General features: G+C 41.5%; 3 protein-coding genes across 4 annotated transcripts; 2 read left to right on the plus strand and 1 right to left on the minus strand.

Moving 5' to 3' along the window:
* Positions 1–153: 153 nt before the first annotated feature.
* LOC129370568 (cysteine-rich and transmembrane domain-containing protein 1-like) lies at positions 154–3,111 on the minus strand. Its single transcript, XM_055046638.1, has 6 exons — positions 3,066–3,111; positions 1,849–2,044; positions 1,577–1,620; positions 665–779; positions 447–592; positions 154–365 (listed from the first exon to the last, which is right to left on the minus strand). Exons 2-5 carry the CDS (start codon positions 1,916–1,918, stop codon positions 480–482), a joined length of 342 nt encoding a protein of 113 aa, XP_054902613.1. The 5' UTR covers positions 1,919–2,044; positions 3,066–3,111; the 3' UTR covers positions 154–365; positions 447–479.
* Positions 3,112–4,761: 1,650 nt separating this feature from the next.
* Positions 4,762–20,947, plus strand: LOC129370558 (uncharacterized). 2 transcript variants are annotated; one of them, XM_055046624.1, is made up of 11 exons: positions 4,762–4,834; positions 7,599–7,676; positions 7,749–8,004; positions 8,862–9,415; positions 9,530–14,766; positions 15,238–15,436; positions 16,367–16,599; positions 16,686–16,970; positions 17,038–17,144; positions 17,225–17,450; positions 20,834–20,947. In XM_055046624.1, the coding sequence occupies exons 2-10, from the start codon at positions 7,608–7,610 to the stop codon at positions 17,446–17,448; spliced, it is 7,164 nt and encodes a 2,387-aa protein (XP_054902599.1). In that variant the 5' UTR covers positions 4,762–4,834; positions 7,599–7,607; the 3' UTR covers positions 17,449–17,450; positions 20,834–20,947. The 2 variants fall into 2 exon arrangements, with proteins under 2 accessions (XP_054902599.1, XP_054902598.1); XM_055046623.1 differs by lacking the exon at positions 20,834–20,947 and adding an exon at positions 17,528–20,741.
* LOC129370524 (GTPase IMAP family member 7-like) lies at positions 19,920–21,556 on the plus strand. Its single transcript, XM_055046564.1, has 2 exons — positions 19,920–19,965; positions 20,834–21,556. Exons 1-2 carry the CDS (start codon positions 19,920–19,922, stop codon positions 21,466–21,468), a joined length of 681 nt encoding a protein of 226 aa, XP_054902539.1. The 3' UTR covers positions 21,469–21,556.
* The last annotated feature ends 1,457 nt before the right edge of the window (positions 21,557–23,013 follow it).

Raw genomic sequence — 23,013 nt, forward strand, 5'->3', positions numbered from 1 at the left:
TGAAGAACATCCCTATCCCAAATGTGGTTTGGTCATTGAGGCATTCTAGGAAAGTAAACAATCAATCTGCTTAAATCTGCAGCAAAAGTCTGTCACTATCCTGTACAAGCAGATAAACAAACTGCAGCTACAAGAGAAAAATGTTTTATTTAGAACAAAAAAACAGAGAAAAACTGTTAAAAAGTTACAACACAGTTACCTATCAGTCACTTTAGAGATCAGCTGTGACCAATCTGATATACGATCAATAATCATCAAAGAGACGCCAGCAAAGAGCGGCTAGAAAATGCTTTCAGATGACATCATCAACCTCCATGTTTGTTTCTGCTCGCCGTCCAATCAGACAGCAGGATTTCCCTCCGAACCTTTAATGAGAATGACGTCATTTTAACCCCAAACATGTCGGATATTCCTGGTGTCAGCAGACCAGACGGTCACATGCTCACCGCTGAGGATGATGATGATGGAGGTGATGATGGTCAGCGGTGCAGCAGGTCCCACAGGCAGCAGCAGCACAGAGCCGCAGAACAGGCGGCCAGGTACGACCCGATGCCGCCCGGCTGCTGATTGGTCCGAGGATCCATCAGCAGAACTGTTGATGACATCATCAGTCTACCGTTAGTCTGTGGCCAATCAGACTACAGTCTGCAGGTGAGGAGGTTACCTGTGGGCTTCGCCGGATGGGAGCCCTGGTATTTGTTGCCATAGTAACCAGGTGGCGTCGCCGAGGCCCCCTGCGGTGCAGCGGGTCCTGATTGGACGATGGTCTGAGGGAACGTCTGGAAACGTTACCATGGAAACAGGGACATGTGACAGGAAACAGCTGATCATTCAGATCCGGATTAATTAGTTAATGTTTCACTGAAATATTATATATAAAAATGATAATTTCCTGAACTAAATGTTTAATTTTTAACTATTTTCTCTGAAGGTTGAAGATTATTATTGGATGCGTTTACAAAAATCAGAATCAAAGTTTGTTGGAAATTCAAATATGAAAGTTTTTGTCTCCATCTGCTGGTCATAATGTGAACAACAACAGATTATTTCAGTCTATTGTCTTTGTTGTAATTTTTATATTTTCATTTTGTTTCTAATGTTTTTAATCAAGTTGTAGTGGATCTTTATGTACGAGAGCAACAGATTATTTCATAATTTTCTCTGGATTAATAAAGAACCACCCATCAGGGGGCGCCATTCAGGCCAGAATGGCGCCCCCTGCTGTTCAGTTTTCTGTCATCATCCTGTTCTGCTGTTTGTAGTAAATTTAATCTGTATTAAATTTTTCTTGGATAATAAATGTCACATTAAAATTTATGAGTATTTCTGTAATGTGAAATCAGCTGATTTCCTCAGACATTAAACCTTTTTGGCTTCATGCTGACTGGGACTGAGCTGGATTATCTTTAAACTGGACTTTATAGTTTGGTTTTATGTTATTATGTTTGGATTAATTATAATAAAATAACTGGTTACTAACTGGCTTGATATAATTTATAAACTTCCTGCAGTTTATCCTGAACTCATCAGCAGCAGGTGAGTTCAGTCACAAGCTGCCGCGATGCATGCTGGGTACCTGATAGGCGGAGCCGGGGAAGGCAGTGGGCGGAGAGTAAAAAGCTGAGAGAACAACAAAAAAAAACATGTTATAAAAACTGAAGCAGAAAGATAAATGAGATTGTCTCATGAAGACAGCAGCTAAATAAAGTCAGAGGAGTGATTGGTTTATAATGAGAAATTACAATAATTACAGAAGTTGTGGCAGATCTGGAATAAGAAGTAAATTATTCACTAAAGTTTACATTTTACTAAATGATTTCTGGCTTTGTGATAAAAACAGAAGCGGACCTGGAGGAAACATGGAGGGAGACGAATCGTCAGGGAAGAACGGACGATACGGAGGAGGATGGTCACTCATCTGGATGGACGGATGGATGGATGGATGGATGGATGGATGGATGGATGGATGGATGGATGGATGGATGGATGGATGGATGGATGGATGGATGGATGGATGGATGGATGGATGGATGGATGGATGGATCTATGCAGAAAGCAGAAACATGTTTTTAGCTTCAGATGATTGATTGATTGATTTATTCATTTATTACACAGACTCAAAGTCCAAATATACAAAAAAGAAAAGAAAAACAATTAAAGAATAAAAAGTGCATTAAAAAATGGCAACTAACCCGTCAGGAGGCAATCATACCAATGTCTCCAGAGTGCAGATAAATATTTTACGGCATTATATTTTCCATTCGTCAACGATAGAATAATTCTATTATTAGACTGACATATTTTATATTAAATATTTTGCTTAAAATGTCTCTTTTTTTCAGGTTTAATACCTTAAATAAATAAATAATCATGTAAGATAAATGATTTGATGTATTTTAAATCTGAGACATTATTGCTGTCTCTGTGGACGCCTGAGACGCTCCAGGACAAAAATCTGATGCGTCTGCTGCAGATTCATGTGCAATAACCTCATTATCATCGCCATGACGACGGACTTCCCTCTATACCAGTCAGTCTGACCTCTGACCTTTCACCAGGCAGCGAGGAAACGTTTGTCCCTGCGGAGACATTTGGACGGGGCCGTGTCCCTCACAGTGCAGTCAGCTGCCTCCATACCAGCGCTCATCTAATAAACAAGTTGCCGTGGCGACCGCCACCGGACACAAACACCCGCCTGTCCCACACAGGAGCAGTTTGTTCCAGTTGGACCAGTCAGCTGCTGCTGGGAGAGCTGGACCCGCAGCACGTTACCATAGCAACAACCAGAACCGGCCCGAGACCCGACCTCACCCATCAGAACCAGCCTGATACCTAACTGAACAGGTAGCGAGCTGCTAGTTACTGCAGCAGGTACTGATGATGTCATCCAGGTGATCTGGCTGTGATTGGTGGACAGGAGCCGTCCGTCTGTCCTGCAGCCGCTCCGTCTTCACAAGAGGACAGAGACAGCAGCGCTGACGTCTCTCATGTCTCTAACAGTTTAAATGTTTCTAAAGTTTCTTGTATTTAACGTCTCCATGAAGTCTGAAGAAAACTGGACTTACCTGAAGAGGAACGGCTCTGCTGTCCTGATCAGATGCTGACCGACTGAGGAGACGGTCAGAGACACGAGGACAGGGTGAGGCCCGAGGACCACCCTCCTCCTCTGTCTCCTCCTCCTCTTGTCTTCGCTGCTTTTTCACTTTTCCTCACTTTTTTTCTCCTCTAGTGAAGAAAGTCCAGTTTGCTTATGAATCATAAATCTGTATTTTAAACTCTGTTGCTGCAGAAATAAGAAGTAAAATCAGAGCTTGTCCTCCTGACTGAAGCCTTCCTGTTGACTCCACAAAGGGAAACAACCTTCAGGTCCGTCCTGGCCTGCAGATAATATCCTGTACATCTCCACAATCTACTGGAAGCGTCATTTAGCCCAAACCTTTCCATCCCCACCAATCAGCATGAACTTTCACCTCTGTGATCCTGCTGCAAACCCAAAGACAAAACTACTAAATATGTAAACAAACATCAATGTTGAAACAGTTTGATCTCTTTCATTCTCTACTGCTGAACCATTAGAACAGAAACAGCCTTTGTGTTACTCTGAAGTCAGTCAGTCAGTCAGTCAGTCCTGGCTCTACGGCAAACGTCGCAGCATTGTCAGCTCTCTGATGTCACAGCAGATTTCAAAATGGCCGCCCTCCCATCCAGCAGTTCATTGGCTAAACTCTGCCAATGGACTGAAAAGAGGGGAAAAATGTTGTGCTGCTGATTCAGGTGTAACAGCAGCATCAGGTAAAAGGTTCGTCCAGTTTGGTTTTTCCATTTTGATTCAGCTGAAGGAGCAGAGAGACAGTGAGAAAAAAATATTTCAATAGATTGTCTTACCTGCCCTCAGGCAGGTGAAAGAACTTCACCAGTTATTCAAAGAACTGTTCGCAGTTCTCTGATAATATTGTGTGTAATCGTGGTTCTTACTGCACAGATTAAAAACAGTGGATTTTAAGTCAGATGTTGGTTATGAAGAAAGTGAAGCATTTTTCTAAGTGTTTATTATTCCAGTGAAGTGAGAGGCATCAGAGGAGGAAAGGTGTTTCTTTCTGTGGGTTCAGGAGGACATGGCATGACCTCAGACGTGTCTCTTGTCCTCCACTGTGGCAGGAAACGGTTAAAGGTGGATCAGATCCAGAACCACGTGGTTTACAGGAAACAGACCACTGCCTCTGCTGTTTCCAGGAAGCTGCCGACTCAGCCAAGCAGCACGGCATCATTTCAGCTACTTTAACTCATTTCATCATGATCATGAAAAATAGATCAGATTTTATAATAATAATAAAAATAAAACAATTTAAATGTGATTTTTTTTTCTTTTTTGTGTTTTTTTTCCCCCCATCTTCCTTCCAACTTTCTGACGCTCCCCTATCGCCTCCTAGAGGCCCTCCCGGGGGCCACGACCCCCATTTGTTAAACCCTGCCATTCAGTCCATTATTTCCTTCATAAACTGGAGTTCTTGTGTCGACCAGCAGGTGGCGCTAAAGTCTGACTCAGCCCTGAGCGATATCTGCAGACAGAACAACCTGAGTTCATACTGCAGCTGCTCACACACACACATACACACCAACACACACGCACGCAGGAACATAAACGCACACTCGTACTGGGAGTTCCCTGATAAACTCTCTGTACCTCTGATGTCATCTGTACGCTGTGCTGTGATTGGTCCTTCGCAAATACTAATATGAAGCAGCGGACCGTTAGAAGACAATCCACAGCAGCAGACAGCTGGGACGGACACAGGGACACTCAGACAGGACTCTGTCTGCAGCGTCTAACACAGTAAGTCACGTTCGGTTCAGATTATCTTCAGGATTCAGAAACTTCCTGTTTCCTCAGAAAACAGCAGAAAGACACCAGAAACACTCAGCTGGTCAGACTGCAGCAGCTGCAGCTGGCAGCTGAAGCTGTTGCTGCAGCTGAAACTGTTGCTGCAGCTGAAACTGTTGCTGCAGCTGAAGCTGTTGCTCATTGCTGGTTGCCGGTGTTGTAATGTCGAACTGATGACTGGTCTGAATGTGACCAGTCTGGTGACATGATAAGCCGAGGTCAGAGGTCACAGTGTTGAGTGGGATTGGAAACACTGAAGCAGTTTCTGTTTGTTGTGTCATGTGACCCGGTTCAGGTCTCTGCAGAACCAGAACAGACTGCATCTAAATTTATCCTCAGTGAAATAAAACCTAAGTTTCACTTTGTGTCAGAGCTGGTTCCCTTCAGCCTGTCGACCCGGCAGAACTCTGACCTGGCAACTTCCTAGAAAGCAGCCGAACAGGACCAGCTTTCCTGTAAACCACTCTGGTTCTGATCCAGCCTGTCGGTTCTGATCTCGTCTGTTGCTCCAGCTTTAACGTTTGGAGTCTCTTTAGCCGTTTCCATTTATCATACAATACTTTTTAACCGGGGGGAGGATTTTTTCGGCGTTTGTTTTTGACCTTTAGCTGAGTAGAATGGTGCTGCTGCGTTCTCCACCTCTGAATGTTGAACATTCCTGGTTCTTCTGTTTATCTCCTGCGTTTCCTCCTTTCCTCCTTCAGCATGGAAATAAACACTCTAAAAATGTTCAGTCCATTCAGTTCAATAAACTCTCTAAAAGTGTTTATTTCCTATCAGCAAACCTCTGACAGGAAGACATTTGTTAAGCTGACCTTGAGCAATAAGTGGAGGTGTCAGAGAGATCCTGGAGGGAAAATTTTTCTCTAAACCTTTGGATCAGATGTTGTTCAAGAACTTTTACTGAACTTTTACTGGGCCCAAAGTGGCCCAAAAGAATCTCAGTTTAGTCAAGTTAGATGAAAGATCAACAACTGAGCCAACAGCTGTATTTTCCAAATAATTCACTGAAGACAGAAAAATATTTGCTTGAATCAAATATAAGTTTGTACTTATAAACATGCTGAAAGCATAGGTCGCTGCTGCCACCTGCTGTTTTGGAAGAGAACTGCATGTTTTGGATCTGTGCTCTGCCGGGGCGTTCCCTCTCTGGGTTGATGTTGCTTACATTAAACTTTCAACTTACTGACTGAAGGTAACACTACAGTGTGAAGATTAAAATAAAGCTTGGTGTGATCATCAGAGGTGACTTCTCTCTCCCAGACCTTCTGAAGTGACGAGATTTACTCTGCAAACAAGATGAACACAAAGTTAATCCTTTTAAAACCTTCAAAACTGCTGTTCAAAGCATGAGGCAGTTTCTTCATGACTTCCACTAGAATACTTCGCAAAAAAATCAAAAAGTACAATTTGTCATAGGGACTGAAGGCAGAGATCATTAAGGGAAATCTTAAGTGGATGTCTACAGTTTCTATTTACTTATCGTCTTGTTATTTTTCTCTCTCAATCTAAAGGATTTTGCATATTTTTGGAACTACACAAATGCAGGTTTGAATGGTGGGTGCATGAGTAAATGTAAGTGTGTATAAGTACATGTGTACAATGGTACGTTTGTTGTTTTGTAAGTTTGTCCTAAAAGAGAAAATTCAATTAGATACATTGTTGAAAAAGAAAAAAGTACAATTTGCTCATAAATTGGTGTTTTCTCTCTTTTATCTGCTTTGCTGACTTGTTACTGGTTTTCTGCTGACAAATGTTTCCATTTTGTGTCAATAAAATAAACACAAGGAAAAGTCTTGAGGATTAGTTTACTCACTAAACTCTTGGAACTTTGGCCAAATCTATTGTCAGAGTATGAACATGAAGCAACAGGTTAACACCAAATCATCTGCACTAAAGGAACAGTGGAAATATTTCACTTTGAAATTGAAATTTAATGGAAAAACAAAACTTGGAGAAACCAACAGCTAACATTTTTAGTTGGCGATAAAATTATAACATCAAGCAAAAATCATTCCTAACACCTGGTTGTCATACTGCTATATGAGAACCATGCTTCATGTATACAATAGTTTATAGTCTCTATGTTGAACACCTATTGACTTGGGCAGTAATGTCTTTGTGATTTCATTCAAAGGTAAAAAGCATTCAAAGGAGCAGAATGTTCTTCTGGATCCAAGTAACTGGTGTAGATCTGAGGAGGTGCTGCTCAGCTCTTACAGCTTTTGTCACAAGCTTGCTTATCAGGAAGTGAAAGTCCTGACCACACCCAGACTTCAACACAAGCAGAACAGTTTGTGCTACCAATGGAAATTAATCATTAGGTCTGCAAACAAAAGGTCACAATAAATTTGCCATTACTTTGTCAATGGGTGCAATACAACCGGAGATCGGACTTGCCCAGGTAGGGTGGCATCAGTTGGGCACTGAGATCCTGCCGAGGCCCCAGCTGAGCTGTTGGTGTTGGAGATTTCCTCACGAGCTGTACGGCTGCATCGTTGTTGGCGTTGGAGTTTCTGGCTGATGTTTGTGCTGATGGACCAAACAGCAGTCCAGATTCCAGAACCTCTGTGGCAAACACAGCATGTCCCTGAGAGACGATGTGAACTGTAGTCATTGAAGGTCCTTCAATCGGAATAATAAAGTGCTGAAGTTTCTCAAGAGGAACCCTTGAATTTATTGTTTCCTGTAGCTGAATGATTCTTTGTCCTTGCAGAGATGAGAAATGGTAATTACCATTACAGTAACCAACGAGACCCCTTACATCTGGTACCACTCTTATGAAAAAGACAAGGTAAGAGTCCAAACCGAGATCTTAACCAGCAGATGAACCTTCCCTGACCGTTTCTTCTCCTCGTCTCCACAGAGTGGGACAAAACTGAACCCACATGGTTCAGCAACAGGAAGATGGCCTTTAGGATTTTCTTTGTTGAAATATCCATTTCGATTGTTTGATGCTGTTCTGGACAGAGGTGTCTACCTTAGCTATGGAAACCACTCCAATTGGGACCTCCACTCTGACAATCGCATCGATGATTTCACTGTAAGAGAGAGCGATAATCGGGAACACTTTGAGCTGGTCAACAGTTCTGATGAAGTGGTTGACCGCTGTCCCAACTATGGTAAGACTTGCAGAAACACTCAGACACGAACCTGATTCTACTGAGCGATACAGGGAAATTCCAGGTAGTTCAGATTATGGACCAATACTGAGCAGTTAATGCTGAATGATTTTTACACTCCTAGATGAACTCAGCTGCAATTGTTTGACTTTATATGTGAAATGATTTGGTAACTGAAGGGTGAGGAGTCAACTCAGCTGGAAACCAAGAGAACACTAATCACTGCTGAATGTTGGATTGAGAACATGAACATCTTTCTAGATGTTGTGTTTAGATCATTGGTCATTCTTATACATGTCTTTTAATCCATCCATCCATGACCTTTGTCCACCATGGTTGCCTCTACTTCTTTAGTGGATTGTTTTGGTTGCTAAATAAAAATTTAGCTCCCCAAATAATTATTTAATTTGTAGTTCTGATGAGAATAAATAAACAAATAACATAAAATTAATAACATGAAAAGGGATTCGTTTTCATAACTTTGAAAACGAATCCCTGGTTTCTAATTAGGCCACATAATCCCAAGTTACTGCTGTTAATTATTGACTGCGTAGATTTTCAGAACGGCACCCCATATTTTTTGACATCAACCTTTTTGTTAAAGATTTTATTAATCTACTTTAATGGTAGAAAATAAACTGAATTTTTAAGGCTAAGAGAATAAAACATATAAGTAGACCCTCCGCCTGAGACCTTTAGTAGCATTACTGACTTTTTTTGTGCCAAAATTTAGTTAAAATAAAGTTAACTTTTTAATACTGTCTTAAGAAATACTAACCCAGAACATGCTCATTTGTCTTTGATTAAACTAAAGAGGGTGATAAAATTCACAAGAACATTCCTGAATTTTCTTTCAGCAAGAATCGAAGAAGAGAAACGAGAAAGAGAAGAACGCAAAAGACGGCAACAAGAAGAGAAACGTCAGAGGGAAGAAGAGGAGCAGAGGCGCCAGGCAGAGCTGGAACGAAAAAAACAGATCCAGGAGGAGACAAAGAGGAGACAAGAACAGGAACGCAGAGAACGGGAACGCAGAGAACGGGAACGCAGAGAACGGGAACGCAGAGAACGAGAACGCAGAGAACATGTACGACAAGAACAAGAACAGGCACGACTGAAACTTGAAAGGCAAGAACGTGAACTACGAGAATGGGAACAATGGAAGAAACGACAAAATGAACTGCAGAGAAAAAGGCAAGAAGAGGAGAAAAGACGCCTGGCAGAGCTGGAGCAAGCCAGGAGAATTCAAGAGCAGATTGACTGGGAGAACAAAGCCTCCAAGAGAAAGATCAGAAAAGCTCAGGAAAGACTTCAAGAGCAGGAACAAGCCAAAGCTCGAGAACACCAGCAGCAAAAGACTGAAGTACTGTACCAGTTGCTTGACGATCATACAGCTCACATAGGGAGGGATGAGGTAAGGTTTGAGATCTTCTGGGTTTATCACATTAAATATGAAAAAGCAAGTTAGACTCTGACCATATGAATGTTTAGACTTGATGGTAATGTTCTGGATTTATCTTTTATGCAGTTCAGTGATGTGCAGAAACGATTTGAAGAACTTCTGTCAAGCTACCAAATCAAAGAGAAAGAGAAGTCAAAGATGAACCTTGAAGACAGAATGAAGTCTCTCCAAAATGTACTGATGTTAAATTACCTGGAACAGCACAACATCCCCATCTGGTCACAGTGGGCTTTGGATCAGGCCACTGGATATGTGAATCTGTCCCTGACTGAGCGCTTCAATGTTCTGGAGGCTGTTGTCAAAGTTACTCTGGAGGGTGAGCCTGATTTTCAGTCTGAGTACAGAACTGGACAAGACCAAAAAAACAAATTCTTTCTCAGTTTGGAAGATCAGCTGCAGATTTCTAATCCAACTCTAGCCAGACGGGTTTTAGTAAATATTCTTGAAATTACTTCAAAGTTACCAAAACAAGGCAAGGAGATCCTCAGTCAAATACTTTTCAACAACATCTGGATTCCAAAAGAAATCAAGCTGTTCATTGGACGGACGTTGGGCATGGATCAGGAAAAAGCCTCAAACATCCTTCACTGGGTATGCACCTATAGAGTAAACTGCATACTGGCTGTCTCTGCACTGAATCACAAAGATCCCATAGGATATATTCAAGACTATATATTATGTGAGGAGGACAAAGATCATGAGACTATCCTGAGTGAAATGCAAGAAAATAACTATCCAGAAGATCTCCTGTCACAACTGGAAGACGCTCTTCAATACGTTGAGGCCGTGTTGCCCAGATGTAAAGGAGTGGACCTTGAATCAGACTTGATTGAAGACTGTAAAGAGTGGATAGTTTCAATAGATTTTTCCAAGCCTGACACTGACATGTTAAAGAACATCCTCATTGTCATGTCCATAGCCGTGAAGTCATGCACAGCCTTCATCACCTCCAGTGGAAAGAGCGTTCAGGGATACTTTCCCAGACTGACTCAGCTTGCATCATTACTGCTGCTACTGCTACAGCAGTCCCAGGACAATCAAGGATGCCTCTTGGAAATCGGAACTGGTGAGGGTAAGACCTGCATCTTAGCCATGTTTGCCACCATACAGGCGATACGAGGTACTGCAGTGGATGTTGTGACCAGCTCCCCTTTGCTTGCCATTCGTGATCAAGAGGAGTGGAAAAAACTCTATGCAATTTTTGGTGTGACCTCATCAACTGTTCCTCCACAACACCAAACTAAAAGTTCATTTGAAGACCATGACAAGCTCCTTGAAGAAGCTTATTCTATGCAAGTAGTGTATGGCACTGTTTGTACTTTTGCTGCAGACATACTGAGGCAGGAGTTTGAGAAGAAAACAACTCGAGGACAGAGAAAGTTTGATTGTGTGATTGTGGATGAAGTGGATTACATGACATTGGACAGTGGAGTTCAAGTGACCTTCTTGTCACATCAAGCCAGTGGGCTAAGACACCTGGAACAAGTCCTGGCAAGCATCTGGGCCTTGATGTCTACCTGCCGACCAATAGAAATATTTGAAACAGGTGAGATCCAATGGGGAACTAGGATCCAGTACTGTCACAAGGTTGCCAAGCAAGCTGTGGTTGGCTCAGAATCAAACTTTTCAGAAGATGACATACTGTTGCTGGGTGTGAAGCTGGGCCTTTATTCTCAGGAGGATCTCAATAAGGTAATTGAAGCAATGAGTCAAACTCAGACAGAGAAAGACAGCTTTGAAGATCCCACATTGCAAGTCATTGGAAGCATCATGGCCAAGTTGGGACATCAGCAGCAGCATGAGCTGTTCAGGGAACTTGAGACAGCAGTACTTGATGGCGTGGTGGTGGACTGTTACTCACTAGTAAACAACAAAGCCAAGCGCTTTGGTAAAGAGGATTCTTCCGCGGACCCTGATGTCAGGATTCTTCTTCTGCAGAACGGATGTGCCTGTGAAATCATGTCTGAGAAATCACTCATTGAATCAACTCTTGAAAAACTGAAATCCAAAATCAGATTTTCTGATGAGTGCTCGTTGAAGTCAGTGGAGAAAACTCAGGGATATATTGTGATTCCATCTTTATTGAAAGAGTATTTTGAGAACCAGTTGCCCGTTTTTGCAGAGAATGCCTTGAGAGCCATTCAGATGGTGCTAGACAGAGAATACATGATTGAAAAGACACCAGAGGTTGACAGGTCTGGTTTCTGTAGTGGGGACTCTCATCACTACGATGCCATAATTCCTGTAGACTTCCAGGCCAGTGGGGTACTAGAGAAAAACAAGCGCTGGGGTGAGGGCCTGCAACAATTTTTGGAGATGAAACACCAACTGGCAATTTCACAATTATCTAATGTCACAAACTACATGTCAAATGTCCACTTCTTTAAAAAGTACAAAGGGATTTTTGGAGTCTCTGGGACATTAGGGGGCGAAGCAGAGAAAGCATTTCTAAAACGGCAGTACAAAACAGCCAGTTATATCATTCCTGCGCACCGTCATAAAAAGCTTGTAGAACTGCCAGCAGTTCAGGTTTCTGGAGGAAAAACTGAGTGGATCCAGGTCATCTGCGAGACCACATGGAGAGTTGCAGACAGGGGGCAGGTTGTTTTAATAATCTGTGAAGATGTCAAGACTGCCAAGGAGCTGAAGGGTAAAGTACAGGTTCAAAAAAGACACTCTGCTAAGATCACCATGTACACGATTAGCGAAAAGCACAACATTGAAAAGGAGACTTTCAGAAAGGGACACATCATCATAGCTACAAACCTTGGAGGCAGAGGAACAGACATACATGTTCACCAAGAAGTCAATGAGTGTGGGGGTCTCTTTGTACTTCTCACATACTTCCCTGGAAGTTACCGTGTAGAGAGACAGGTGTTTGGACGCACCGCCCGCAAAGGAAACCCAGGAATGGCACAGATGATACTGAACCAGGATCTTCTGGCACCAGCATACCAAGGCCACTCAGTGGAAACCATGAGACAACTCAGAGAGGACTATGAAGTCAGACGTTTGGGTGGTATGGAGAAAAATGAGCTGCTTCAAATTGAAATGAAGGAAAGTCTGTTCTCCAGATTTTGTGAGTTTCTCTGTGGCTTTGACAAGCGTTACACAGAAGAGGAAAGGATGGATATCAAAAAGCTGAAGTCAAAAGATCTTCCTGAGTGTTTTAGGAGCCATCGTCAAAAGTTTGATTATGAGACTGCGATAAATGCTTTGAAAGAGTCATGGGCCTTGTGGCTCATCCTCCATGAAGAGCACTTCAGCAAGCATGATGATATCCAACTCCTGACAGAAAACCTTATGGAGGGGTTGAAGAAGACTGCCAATCAAATCTTAAAGGGGAGGAGCAACAATTTCTATGACTACATAAAACTGGCAAAAAGCAGAACTGACATACACCGCAGCAACAAAAAGGAAAGCGACTTTGGAGCATTGCTGTACTGGCAGAGTGCTGTGCAGTGTGATCCTTTCTACAGTGCTGTGGCACTTTATAACCAGGCATACATCACAGTCAACCTGCAAAGGAGCGGCTACAAAGAGGAAGCAAAGCAGTTATTGGAAAAAGCAAAGACTGCAGTGGATGTGTACCTGTCAGAATCAACAAACACTATGATGTTTTGTAATTTGACTGTGAGTAATGACTTTTTACCCCACCACAAAGACAGCAACCTTCAGAACCAAATGAAAGCGAGAATGAGTGTCTTCAAAAGTTGGAAAGGATACATTGACAATGCCCTGAAAGCCCTCCAGCACATCGAGAAAAGCAAAGGAGAGGCTATCTTAGAAGACTCCAGTGTTTACAGTCTTTCCAAAAACAAAGACCCAATCACCAGGAATGAACTAATGGTACTTCATGAGTTTGGTCTCTGCATCGTGTTTGAGGTTAAAAAGAAGCCAGAGTTTTCCATGGATGCCTTTGCTTGTTTTTGCCTTGGAGTTGTCCAAGTGGCAGCAGGTGTTCTTGTTTGTGCTCTGTCCTATGGAAGCGCCAGCCAGTTTGGGCTTGGACTCATCAGTGAAGGGGTTTCGGACATGATTCACGGTATAAAGGGAATGATACAAGGAAGCTTTGACTGGGCGGAGTGGGCAATCTCCAAAGCCATCAGCATTGGGGTGTCTCTGTTCTTTGGTGGACTGAGCAAACTCAAGGGAGCTGTAAGGTCTGTACAAAGTGGTGCCAAAGGTCTGGTTGCTGGGGCTAAATGTAGCTCTGTCTTCACAGTAAAAGAGTGCTGTAAACATGCAGGGAAATTTGCTGTTCAAGAATTGGCAAAGCAGGGATGTGTCGCTGCACTGAGCTACACTGTCAGCAGTGCACTTCCAGCTTTGTTTAAAAGGATTCTGAATGAGGCCTTCAGGAAGAAAGTCTTTACAATGATAAAAGCTAATAGTCGCTTGGATTCTGCTCTCACAAACTTCATTTGTTCAGTAGTACCAAAGACGGCTATGGAGCAGAACTTCACCAACTTCACAATTGACAGGAATTGTGAGAATGAAATCCGTCGATCAGTGGACGTGATGACGCGAGACATAATCCCTGACCTGATGATGGATTGCACCCAGGTTGGTAAAGTTCTTGATACCCTGTCAGAGGTCTGTGGTTCTGTGGCACGACACATGGACAAACAGAAAGAGATGAAAGTCCTGATTAAGCTTTTGGAGTCAGCTCAGTATATCAAACATTGTGTACAAATCTTGAATTCATTTCCCACAGAAGATGTAATTCATAAAACTTTTGTACCTGAGTTGTTGAAAAGCCTGGATCAGCTGCCACAGGAAAAGTATGATAAGGATGGAAGACACTCACTAGCTGATGTGAAGAGGCTTAAAAAAGACCTACTCGACATTATAGCTACAAGTGTTTCAGAGTCATTTGTTGAAGCTTGTTCAAGACACATGACCTCCATCATCACCAGAACCTGCATGACTCAAATTAACAGCACTGCTAGTAGTGCTGTTGGGAACCTACTGGGCAGGGCTAATACTCAAGGTTTCTTTGACAACCAGCTGCATAAACACCAAATGAAGGAGGCCATCCGCAGACCATGTGAATCTCTATCAGAGGAGGGCAAAAAGGACCTTCATTGTTACATAGAGGAGGTTTGTGATGTTGATCGTCCTGCTTCAGCTTTGGACATCCATGTCCTCACTCAAAGTGACGCTCTCCAGGGCAAAGGCATCAGAGTTATAGTTGTGGACAAAGATAAGAAGAAGCTTTCTGAGGATTACTTTCCAGGAAAGGACAGTTCTGCAGGTGATATTGTCCTCCAACTGAGCAAAGACCCAGAAACACAAAAACAGTGAGTAACGATTGAATCTCATATTGATGACATTGATGTGTTTTATTGTGTTAGAGTTAAGAAGTATTTATCAATTCATTTTGATATAGCCTTATTCACAGGAAATGCACATTATAAACAAAACCCATTTAGTTTATATGCAAAAATAATCCATTAAATCCAATAATTTCAAGTGAAAAACATCCAATTCAATTAACTGCACTAACTGCACTAAGCAAGATAGTCAGTTACATTTCTATTCGAATTGGTAAAATTATCTTATTTTTAAGATAGACAAGCTGACTGCTTTGAGTCACTTCCTATACAGCAATCTTTGGTTTAATGTATCAGAATATTTTTATGAAATTGCCTACTACGTCTTAAATTAGGTCTTAAAAACCTCAGAATACCTTGAGGTCCTTCTGGTTTGCTCTGATATTCGGTGCTCCATATGTATAAAAGTGTTTTGGTATTTCTGTTTATAATTTTCAGGACGTTTGCAGAACGGCTTACTGGTGAAACGAGGCCCTACAGCGGACATTTCGACATTGTGAAGCAAGATGGCGCTGTGATTCCAGTGAACTCTTCAGATATGAACTGCTTCTATCATGCTGTGGTACAAGCCACCAGCTGCAGTACCGTTGACCACCAACAGAGGGCAGTGCAGCTTCGAAATGAAGTGAAGAATATGGTGAGTATGACAACATTCAAAACATTCACAAAACATAAAGTGTGCTGATGATGAAACTAAAGTATTTTTTATGTAGGAATCATTTAAAAGTTTTGAGAAATACCAAACATAAAGATTGCCAGTCACTCTGGCAGAAACTCCTCTCACCTCAATCTATTTCATAAAGATCCCTGCTGTACCATTGCTACATCTCCAGATAACAAATCATATTTAATACATTGTGTCCTCTCCTGAGACAATTTGTGAATCAAACAGCTTGTTTTTAAATAGTAGCGTTCCTAAGCATTGACCACCAGAATTTTGTACTGAATGAAGTTGTTCTGATAAATCTAATCTAAATCGAACATATACTTACAGCGCTGCTTCTGTAAGTTTAAACTTAAAATGACTCTGAACTGTAAGAGTTAACCACAGAAAACTGGGTGAAATTAGTGGTCTATGAAAAAGAGAACATGAAGTTATTGGCAGCTCAACTGTGGCAGCCAATCAGAGACTCGGTTCAAAGAATTCAAAGTCAACAACTTCTGTTTTATCAGGACTTAAAAACAGAAAGATGGAGTCATCCAGATGTTTATGTTTTCAGACAAAAACTAATTAATAAACTAATGGACTGAATTAATCAGGATTTATGAATAGATAGAACTGAGTATCATCAGCATCACAGTGGAGGTTTGTCCCCTGATGTCTGATGGTTTCACCAATATTTGGCGATTGGTGATGAAATGAGAGGAATAAAACAAAGTAGTGATAAATGTTGTTGGTGGATCTCAGCAACGCGACCAAGCTGCTAAGTTTATATTTATATCTCTATTGCAATTTAAAATCTCTGCTTAATTTTGCACCCTGTTGTCAGTAATAAACAAACTGAATGTAGCTTTGATGTAAGGAAAAGTAGACATGGTGAAATGTTTGTGACGTGTCATGGTTCAGCTGCTTCGGGACACAGAAAGATACGCACCAGCCATGAACCTGCAGAGAGGATATGAAGAAACCCACAAACACCTGGATAAATACGTCATCAGTGGAGGAGGCAGGAAGACGCAGCAGGTCAGCAGAAAAACCTTTCGGGAGAAACTAAACACTACAGACACGCAGGATTTACCGGAGCATGAGGCCAACCTGATAAAAACGTACGACCTGGGTCTGGTTGGAAGGTTTGATGAGTGAGTTCATTTGGTCCAAAGATTTAAAATCTCAGCCGTCACTCTGCAACACGAAGTCATCTCTGCTTGATGTTTGGTTTGTGAAGCATCAAGGGCCTGCGGAAGACAAACAGACCCAATGCTGATAACAACAACCGAAGCTCTACTGTGAATGCAGACCACATCCCACCTATCAACACCTTCCAGAGAGCTCATGAGATGCTGCAAAAACCCGAGAATGAAGCCCAGAGGGACTGGCTGAAAACAAACAACCCTAAGCTTTATGCCATGTTTGATAAAACCGGAAAGCGTGGGCTCTGCAGAGAGGTTCTCACCGAACATCACAAGCAGGCGCTGACCACCGGAAACAGCAAGGGGTCTCACAAAGTCAGGTGAGAATGCATCACTTCATGGCTGATTGCAGCCCTTTGCTGATGTCACTTGCTCTGTTTGCTGCAGGGAAAAGATCGCTGAAGCTCTGGTTTCTGGTGATGTTCATAAAGCGATGAAGATGTCCTTAATAGCTGCCAATCCAGAGATGTCGGAGTCTCTCCGGAGAGATGCAGGTGCATAACAGAGACTGATTCAGCTGCTGCAGAATAACAGGCTGCTTCAACCAGGTGGCTAATGTTTGCTCTCTGTGCAGGAATTTATCGGCAAAATAAAAGACCTGATGTCATGTCCCCCAAAGCCACCAGGACATATCACGAGATTGGAGACAAACTGCTGGTGGATAAATACTATGAGATGGGCGTCATCGATCAGAGGTCTAAGGATGATCTTCATCAATGGACAAAGTCCCAGCTTTACTCCAAAAATTCAGCAGAATATCATGAACTGCTGCACTGGCTGAAGCAGCCACGCCTTTAGATGTAAGTTTATCTAAATATTAACACTTTTCATTCTGATTGCTATTAATGAACCATTTTCTGTTGCTCCACTCACCCAGATGAGACTGGAAACGGGAATCTGGTTGAACTGGGAATGATTCCATGCAACCAAAGCTCAACAGACAGAGGAACGTCTGAAGCAAAGGACAGCATGAAAACATGTATCAAAAGTTTGCTTCGGAAATAACTTTATATTTAAATCACAAGAGGAACATTTATATTTAAATATGAATGATGACGCTGCTGCTGGATCAACCTGCAGACCGCTCAGTTCTGGAACCTGATTCTGGTTCCAGAACCAAACATGGAGAAGCAGCATTCAGCTTCTATGCTCCGCAGATCTGGAACAAACCTTGTTAGCTTGCAGTCGTAGCGTTTTCTATTAATAGCAAAACATTGCATCCCTTTTTCAGATTATTTCCATAATTGGAAATGCCAAAAAAAAACATGTTTAACATTGTTGAGAATATAAGTTTGGTTAGCATAACTTTAGAGACAGTCAACCTTTATGCATATGCAATATTAGATGTAGCATGAACATTTTGAGTAGATTCTGTTAGGTAAACTTAGATAAAGATCCAAACTAAAACAACTGCTGATTCTGAACTCACATAAATTACTAAGGAGGGCCTTCAGACAGGCGAGTGTTGTACTCCCTTTGGCACAGGGAGTCTGTTATCAGGATGAGTAAAATTCTGATAACAGACTCCCTGATAACAGATATGTCCTTTAAGCATTAACAGCATGTTCTGAATTAGTTAGTCTCTAACCATACTATTTGCATGCATTTTATATTACTGAAATACAATAGGAAACTATTTTGCTTCTAAAATATTTCAGGTATCCTAAAAGAGCTTTTCTAAAAGTAGACAACCCTGCAGTTTTTAGATCTAAACTCATAGTTATTATTTGGCCTTAGATTTTTGTGCCAGTTTGTTTAAAATAGAAATCAGTTTCTTGTTGAATCACTGAGGCAGAAAACCACCAGGCCTAGTTGCAGGTTATAAATTCTGGTCTGGAATGTTTAAGGGAGGAGACAGGTACGGGAAGACTCTGGTGGAGAATGACTTTTGTTCTCTCCATATATTTGCCTTTGGATTTTAACAAACAAGGTAATGAAATTAACATTAAACAGCCATACAAGGGGGGGGACACACCTTCTAATGCATATATTTAAATTAAGGGAATACACATCCTTATAAAAAGTTTTGTTTTACAGCAGAAGGTCGAATTGCTTTGTGCCCGAGGGAGCAATTCCCAAAAATGCATCTTTGTCTTTCCTTTTCAACTCGTTGCAGGTAATTCTATGTTTTGTCATGTGTTGGACTCCTTGATGATCTGGGTGTAATGCTAATGTAACATTCTGTATGCATTGAATTCTCTGGATAAAGCTCTAGATATATCTGAAGTCTGATGTCGAATGGTTGTTTCTTTATTATTTTCCCTGCACATGCAGAGTCCCTGGATCTGGGAAACTAGAGGAAAAATAGCGAGCAAAGTGAAGTTATTCCTCTAAGTTTTAACAACATCCAAAGGAATAAATATATTATATTTCCGACTGAAGAAAATATTGAAGTCACACCAAAAAGATTTGCTGAAAGAGCATTCCCAAAAAAGATGGTTTAATGTTTCTTGTTCAATGTGACTAAAGGAACAACGAGGATCAATATTTGGAATATATTCATTCAGTGCTGAATTTACAGTGTAAAATTTTAAGAGACACCTCTCGTACTTTGAGACAAAAAACTTTCTTGGCAAAAACCATGCTTGCTCCCAATCAACATCTGAATAAAGATTGTTTTAAAAGAATCACACAGAGCCGGACCTGCAAAGAATCTTTTGCAGGTCCGATTGGATCTGTCATTGGGGCTGGTGTGGGATTAGCAGTGGGAGCCATAGCTGCTGCTGTGAAAAAGGATGCCTGTGTCATACAGTAAATATGGTTCAATTATAATTAGAGCCATCTTATCATAAACACATCACGCTTTTTACTGCATGCATCATTTCACTAAGCATCTATATTTAATTTTAGAGAAGTGTCACTAATGACTGATGATGTCATCACTGATGATCTCACTGAATGTGGGGATGATGTCATTGCAACTCAAAGCACCAGTGTGAAACTTTAATGAAAATGATTTTTGCATGTTTGTTCAACCTATCACCATGTCATGACATTAGAAGGTGATGCAGATAATCTGTGAAAAGATCGAGCTGTTGCAGTCTGAAGAAAACCATCACTCACAACCACAACAACCAATTAGAGCCAGGAGGAGGGGCTTTGTGCTGTCCAGCATGTTCATGCACTCACTGCTAAATGTGGTAGGAAATACAGCCTTATGATACAGGAAAACAGTTTATCTGCCATTATTGGTAGCTATGCTAGCCAGCCTCAGGCTTTAGGGCTATGATGAAGCAGAGAGAAAAGAGTAGGGTGTGAGCAGCACATACATGACGGTGATGGACAGCGATAAGACCCGCGCCATGGCTCTGATTGGTTGTTTCTAATGTGTATTTCTGACAGCCTGAGAAACAAAGCGGATGGTTCAGTTTGTTCAGATTGTCTCATACTTTCACATCATTTCCACTCTTTCAACAAACATATAAAAAAACATCTGTGATATAAGTTAGATACTGCTGGTTTAATGGAGGTAATTGATTTATGACCAATATAATTATATTTTTCATTTTTATGTCTTATTTTTATGTTTTATCAACCAAAACTTCCCACTTATAAAATAAGCTGAACTCTGTGCATCATTAATTAAACATGATCGATGTTCATATCTTCATATTCAGTCAACCAGAACAATGAGAGCCATCTGTCTACATTAAACATTTTTAATTATTTGATGTAATATTCTAATTATAAATGTTATGTTTTTATTGAAGATCATCACAATTCACAGGAATAGAGGCATTAATGCAAACATTGTGTTTCACTCAGTGATGAAGTTACCAGACTAAATGAATACATTAACTTTCAAATAATATTCTAGCTTACTAAATATGGCTGAATCTGGAATGCTTGTAATGACTAAATGAACTGATTTCATGTTTCTGTGTAAACTGGATGTTTGTGCATTGAATACATTTACTTAGAACAGTCTATGTACAACAAACTGTGTGAAAACTGTTAATTAAAGCTTTTTTCATGCTTTTGTAGGAGGAGTCATGTTAGAGGACATGTTGTGAAACGCTGGCATCAAACCGTTTGTGTGCTTTTTCCTGCAGCTCCTGTTTGTGACGCTAATAAAGCAGATCTCCCTGAAAGCCAGCGTTGCTTCTTCTTTGAAGCTGTGTGTGTTTCTGACTGATGATGAGTGACTGTCCAGAGAGGATCTGATGAACTCTGCTGTTTTCAGGCTCAGACCTCAGACTGGTGCTGGTGGGTCAGGAGCAAGTGGGGAAGAGCTCAGCAGGAAACACCATCCTGGGAAAGAAGAAGCTGGACAGTCGGTTCAGCTCCGTCCCTGTGACTCTGAGATCCCAGAAGGTCGAAGGTGATTTTGAAGGTGGCAGACTGGTGGTGATGGACACCCCTGGCCTCTTCAGCACCCAGCTGTCTGCAGAGCAGGTGAAGGAAGAGCTGCTAAAAGCTGTGGAGCTGAGCTCTCCAGGTCCACACGTCTTCCTCCTCACCCTCCAGGTGGGCAGGTTCACCCCCCAGGAGCAGAAGGGGATGGAAACACTGCAGAAGATCCTGAGTCCCGATGTCTCCAAACACACCATGCTGCTGTTCACCTACGGAGACCGTCTGGAAGATACCGACATCCAGCAGTTCATCAGGGAGGATGCCAACCTGCTGAAACTGCTGAAGAGCTGTGGCAACCATTACCACGTGTTCAACAACAAGAATATGGAGGACAGGAGCCAAGTCCAGCAGCTGCTGGATAAAATCCAGACAATCTCCCAGGATGGGAGCCTGATCTACCAGAGAGAAGCCAAGTCAGAGGAGTTCATTGTAACTAGGTTATGGAAGAAGATCATTGGACACTGATGGGTGTTTGCCTCAGTGTCTCTTTAAGAGGAAGAAAAAGGGTTGACAACATCTGTACAAACAGTAGAAGGAGGTTCTAAATGTTTCAATAAAGGCTGTGATGATAAAGTGACTGGAAGTTATTGATCTGCTACTAATGAGCTGATCTTGATGTTTCCCTGGTCTGTCGTCGAACATGTCAGAAAGCCTGTGCAAAAGGGGTTATGATACTGCTATGTGTCTTTTAAGGCTTATACGTTTAAAATAACTCTAGATGAAGTCCAGCACTGGCATTTTCCAAACAGCAAGACATTAATAAACACAACTCCAAAATAATGACTTATACTTACAGTACATACTTTAACAAAGTCAGTAAGCTATCTTTCAACTAAACCATTGAGAAAAAGATGGAAGAATAAATGTCTAAAAGTAAAACATTATATAAGAATAGAACCAATATGACAATTAAAGATGTACCAGTTTTGTGTGAACTGAATACTCAGATATATTTTAGAGGAAATGAAATGAAGGCAAAGAAGACCAGAAAACTGTGATGCAAACTAAAGAGTAAAGCGTGAAATAACCAACAGAATGATATAATATCACAGTCCGGTATGAGGATGTCTCCATTTGGAACATCTTTAAGCATCAATGCTAACACACTGCAGGGTAGCTGGTGCTACCGTCCAGTAGCTAGCTATAATAAGAGCTAATTCATCTCTGCCCAGACACTGTTAAATGAGTTAATTAACCCTTACCTGAGTCATGTTGGAGAATCTAATCTACTAAGAAACAGCTGCATGGCTACCACCAGTTCTTCCCTAAAGAACAACAGTCAGTCTCTTGGGAGTCTTTCCTTCGTCGACCTCTTGACTTCAGCATTCCCATCCTGGAGTTCTGCTCCAACAGGGATGACCTCACATGTTTCAGGTCCACGTCAATTATCACAACTTCTGGTGGATGTCTGGAAGTTTGGGGATTGGTGACTGAGTTTGCTCACTCTAGCTGCTGCCCTATTGATGCAGATTCATGCATCTCCTGATCCTGGATCCGTTGACGTTCTAACGCTGGAGCTTCAAGATTAATTGGTGGCTCTGGAAATGTTTCATTTGTCTCACCCAGTTCAGTGTTGCTGTTTGGTTTCTGTTTGTCTACATCTCATGGCTCTCAGATTACCATTATATGTTCTTGTTCACTTCATCATCATTTCTGGTTCCAACATTATTCACCATTTCCATGGTGTCATATATTTTTCATATTTCTCATCCTGAATGTCTGAGCTGCACGGTTCAGTCTGCAGTTGCAAGGAGAAAGGCAGGGAACTTGTGGCTTCAGGACTTTTGTCTATAGCTCAAAGGAACAAAGTTAAAGCTCAACTCAAACTTTTTTTTGAGACTCAGTTCTCACTGCATCACACAGGAAAAGCCAATGAGCTTTAGAGACTTATGAGTCAAGTCAACAATCACTATTGTTGAGTCTTTGAGTCTTTCTATTTTACGGACATACAATGATACAACTGTATCTTAAACTGTGTCTCCTTGGAGGCTGCCTTTCAAAATGATCAAT

Source organism: Poeciliopsis prolifica, unplaced genomic scaffold, assembly GCF_027474105.1.
Source record: "Poeciliopsis prolifica strain line A6 unplaced genomic scaffold, Auburn_PproV2 SCAFFOLD024, whole genome shotgun sequence".
NCBI lineage: Eukaryota > Metazoa > Chordata > Actinopteri > Cyprinodontiformes > Poeciliidae > Poeciliopsis > Poeciliopsis prolifica.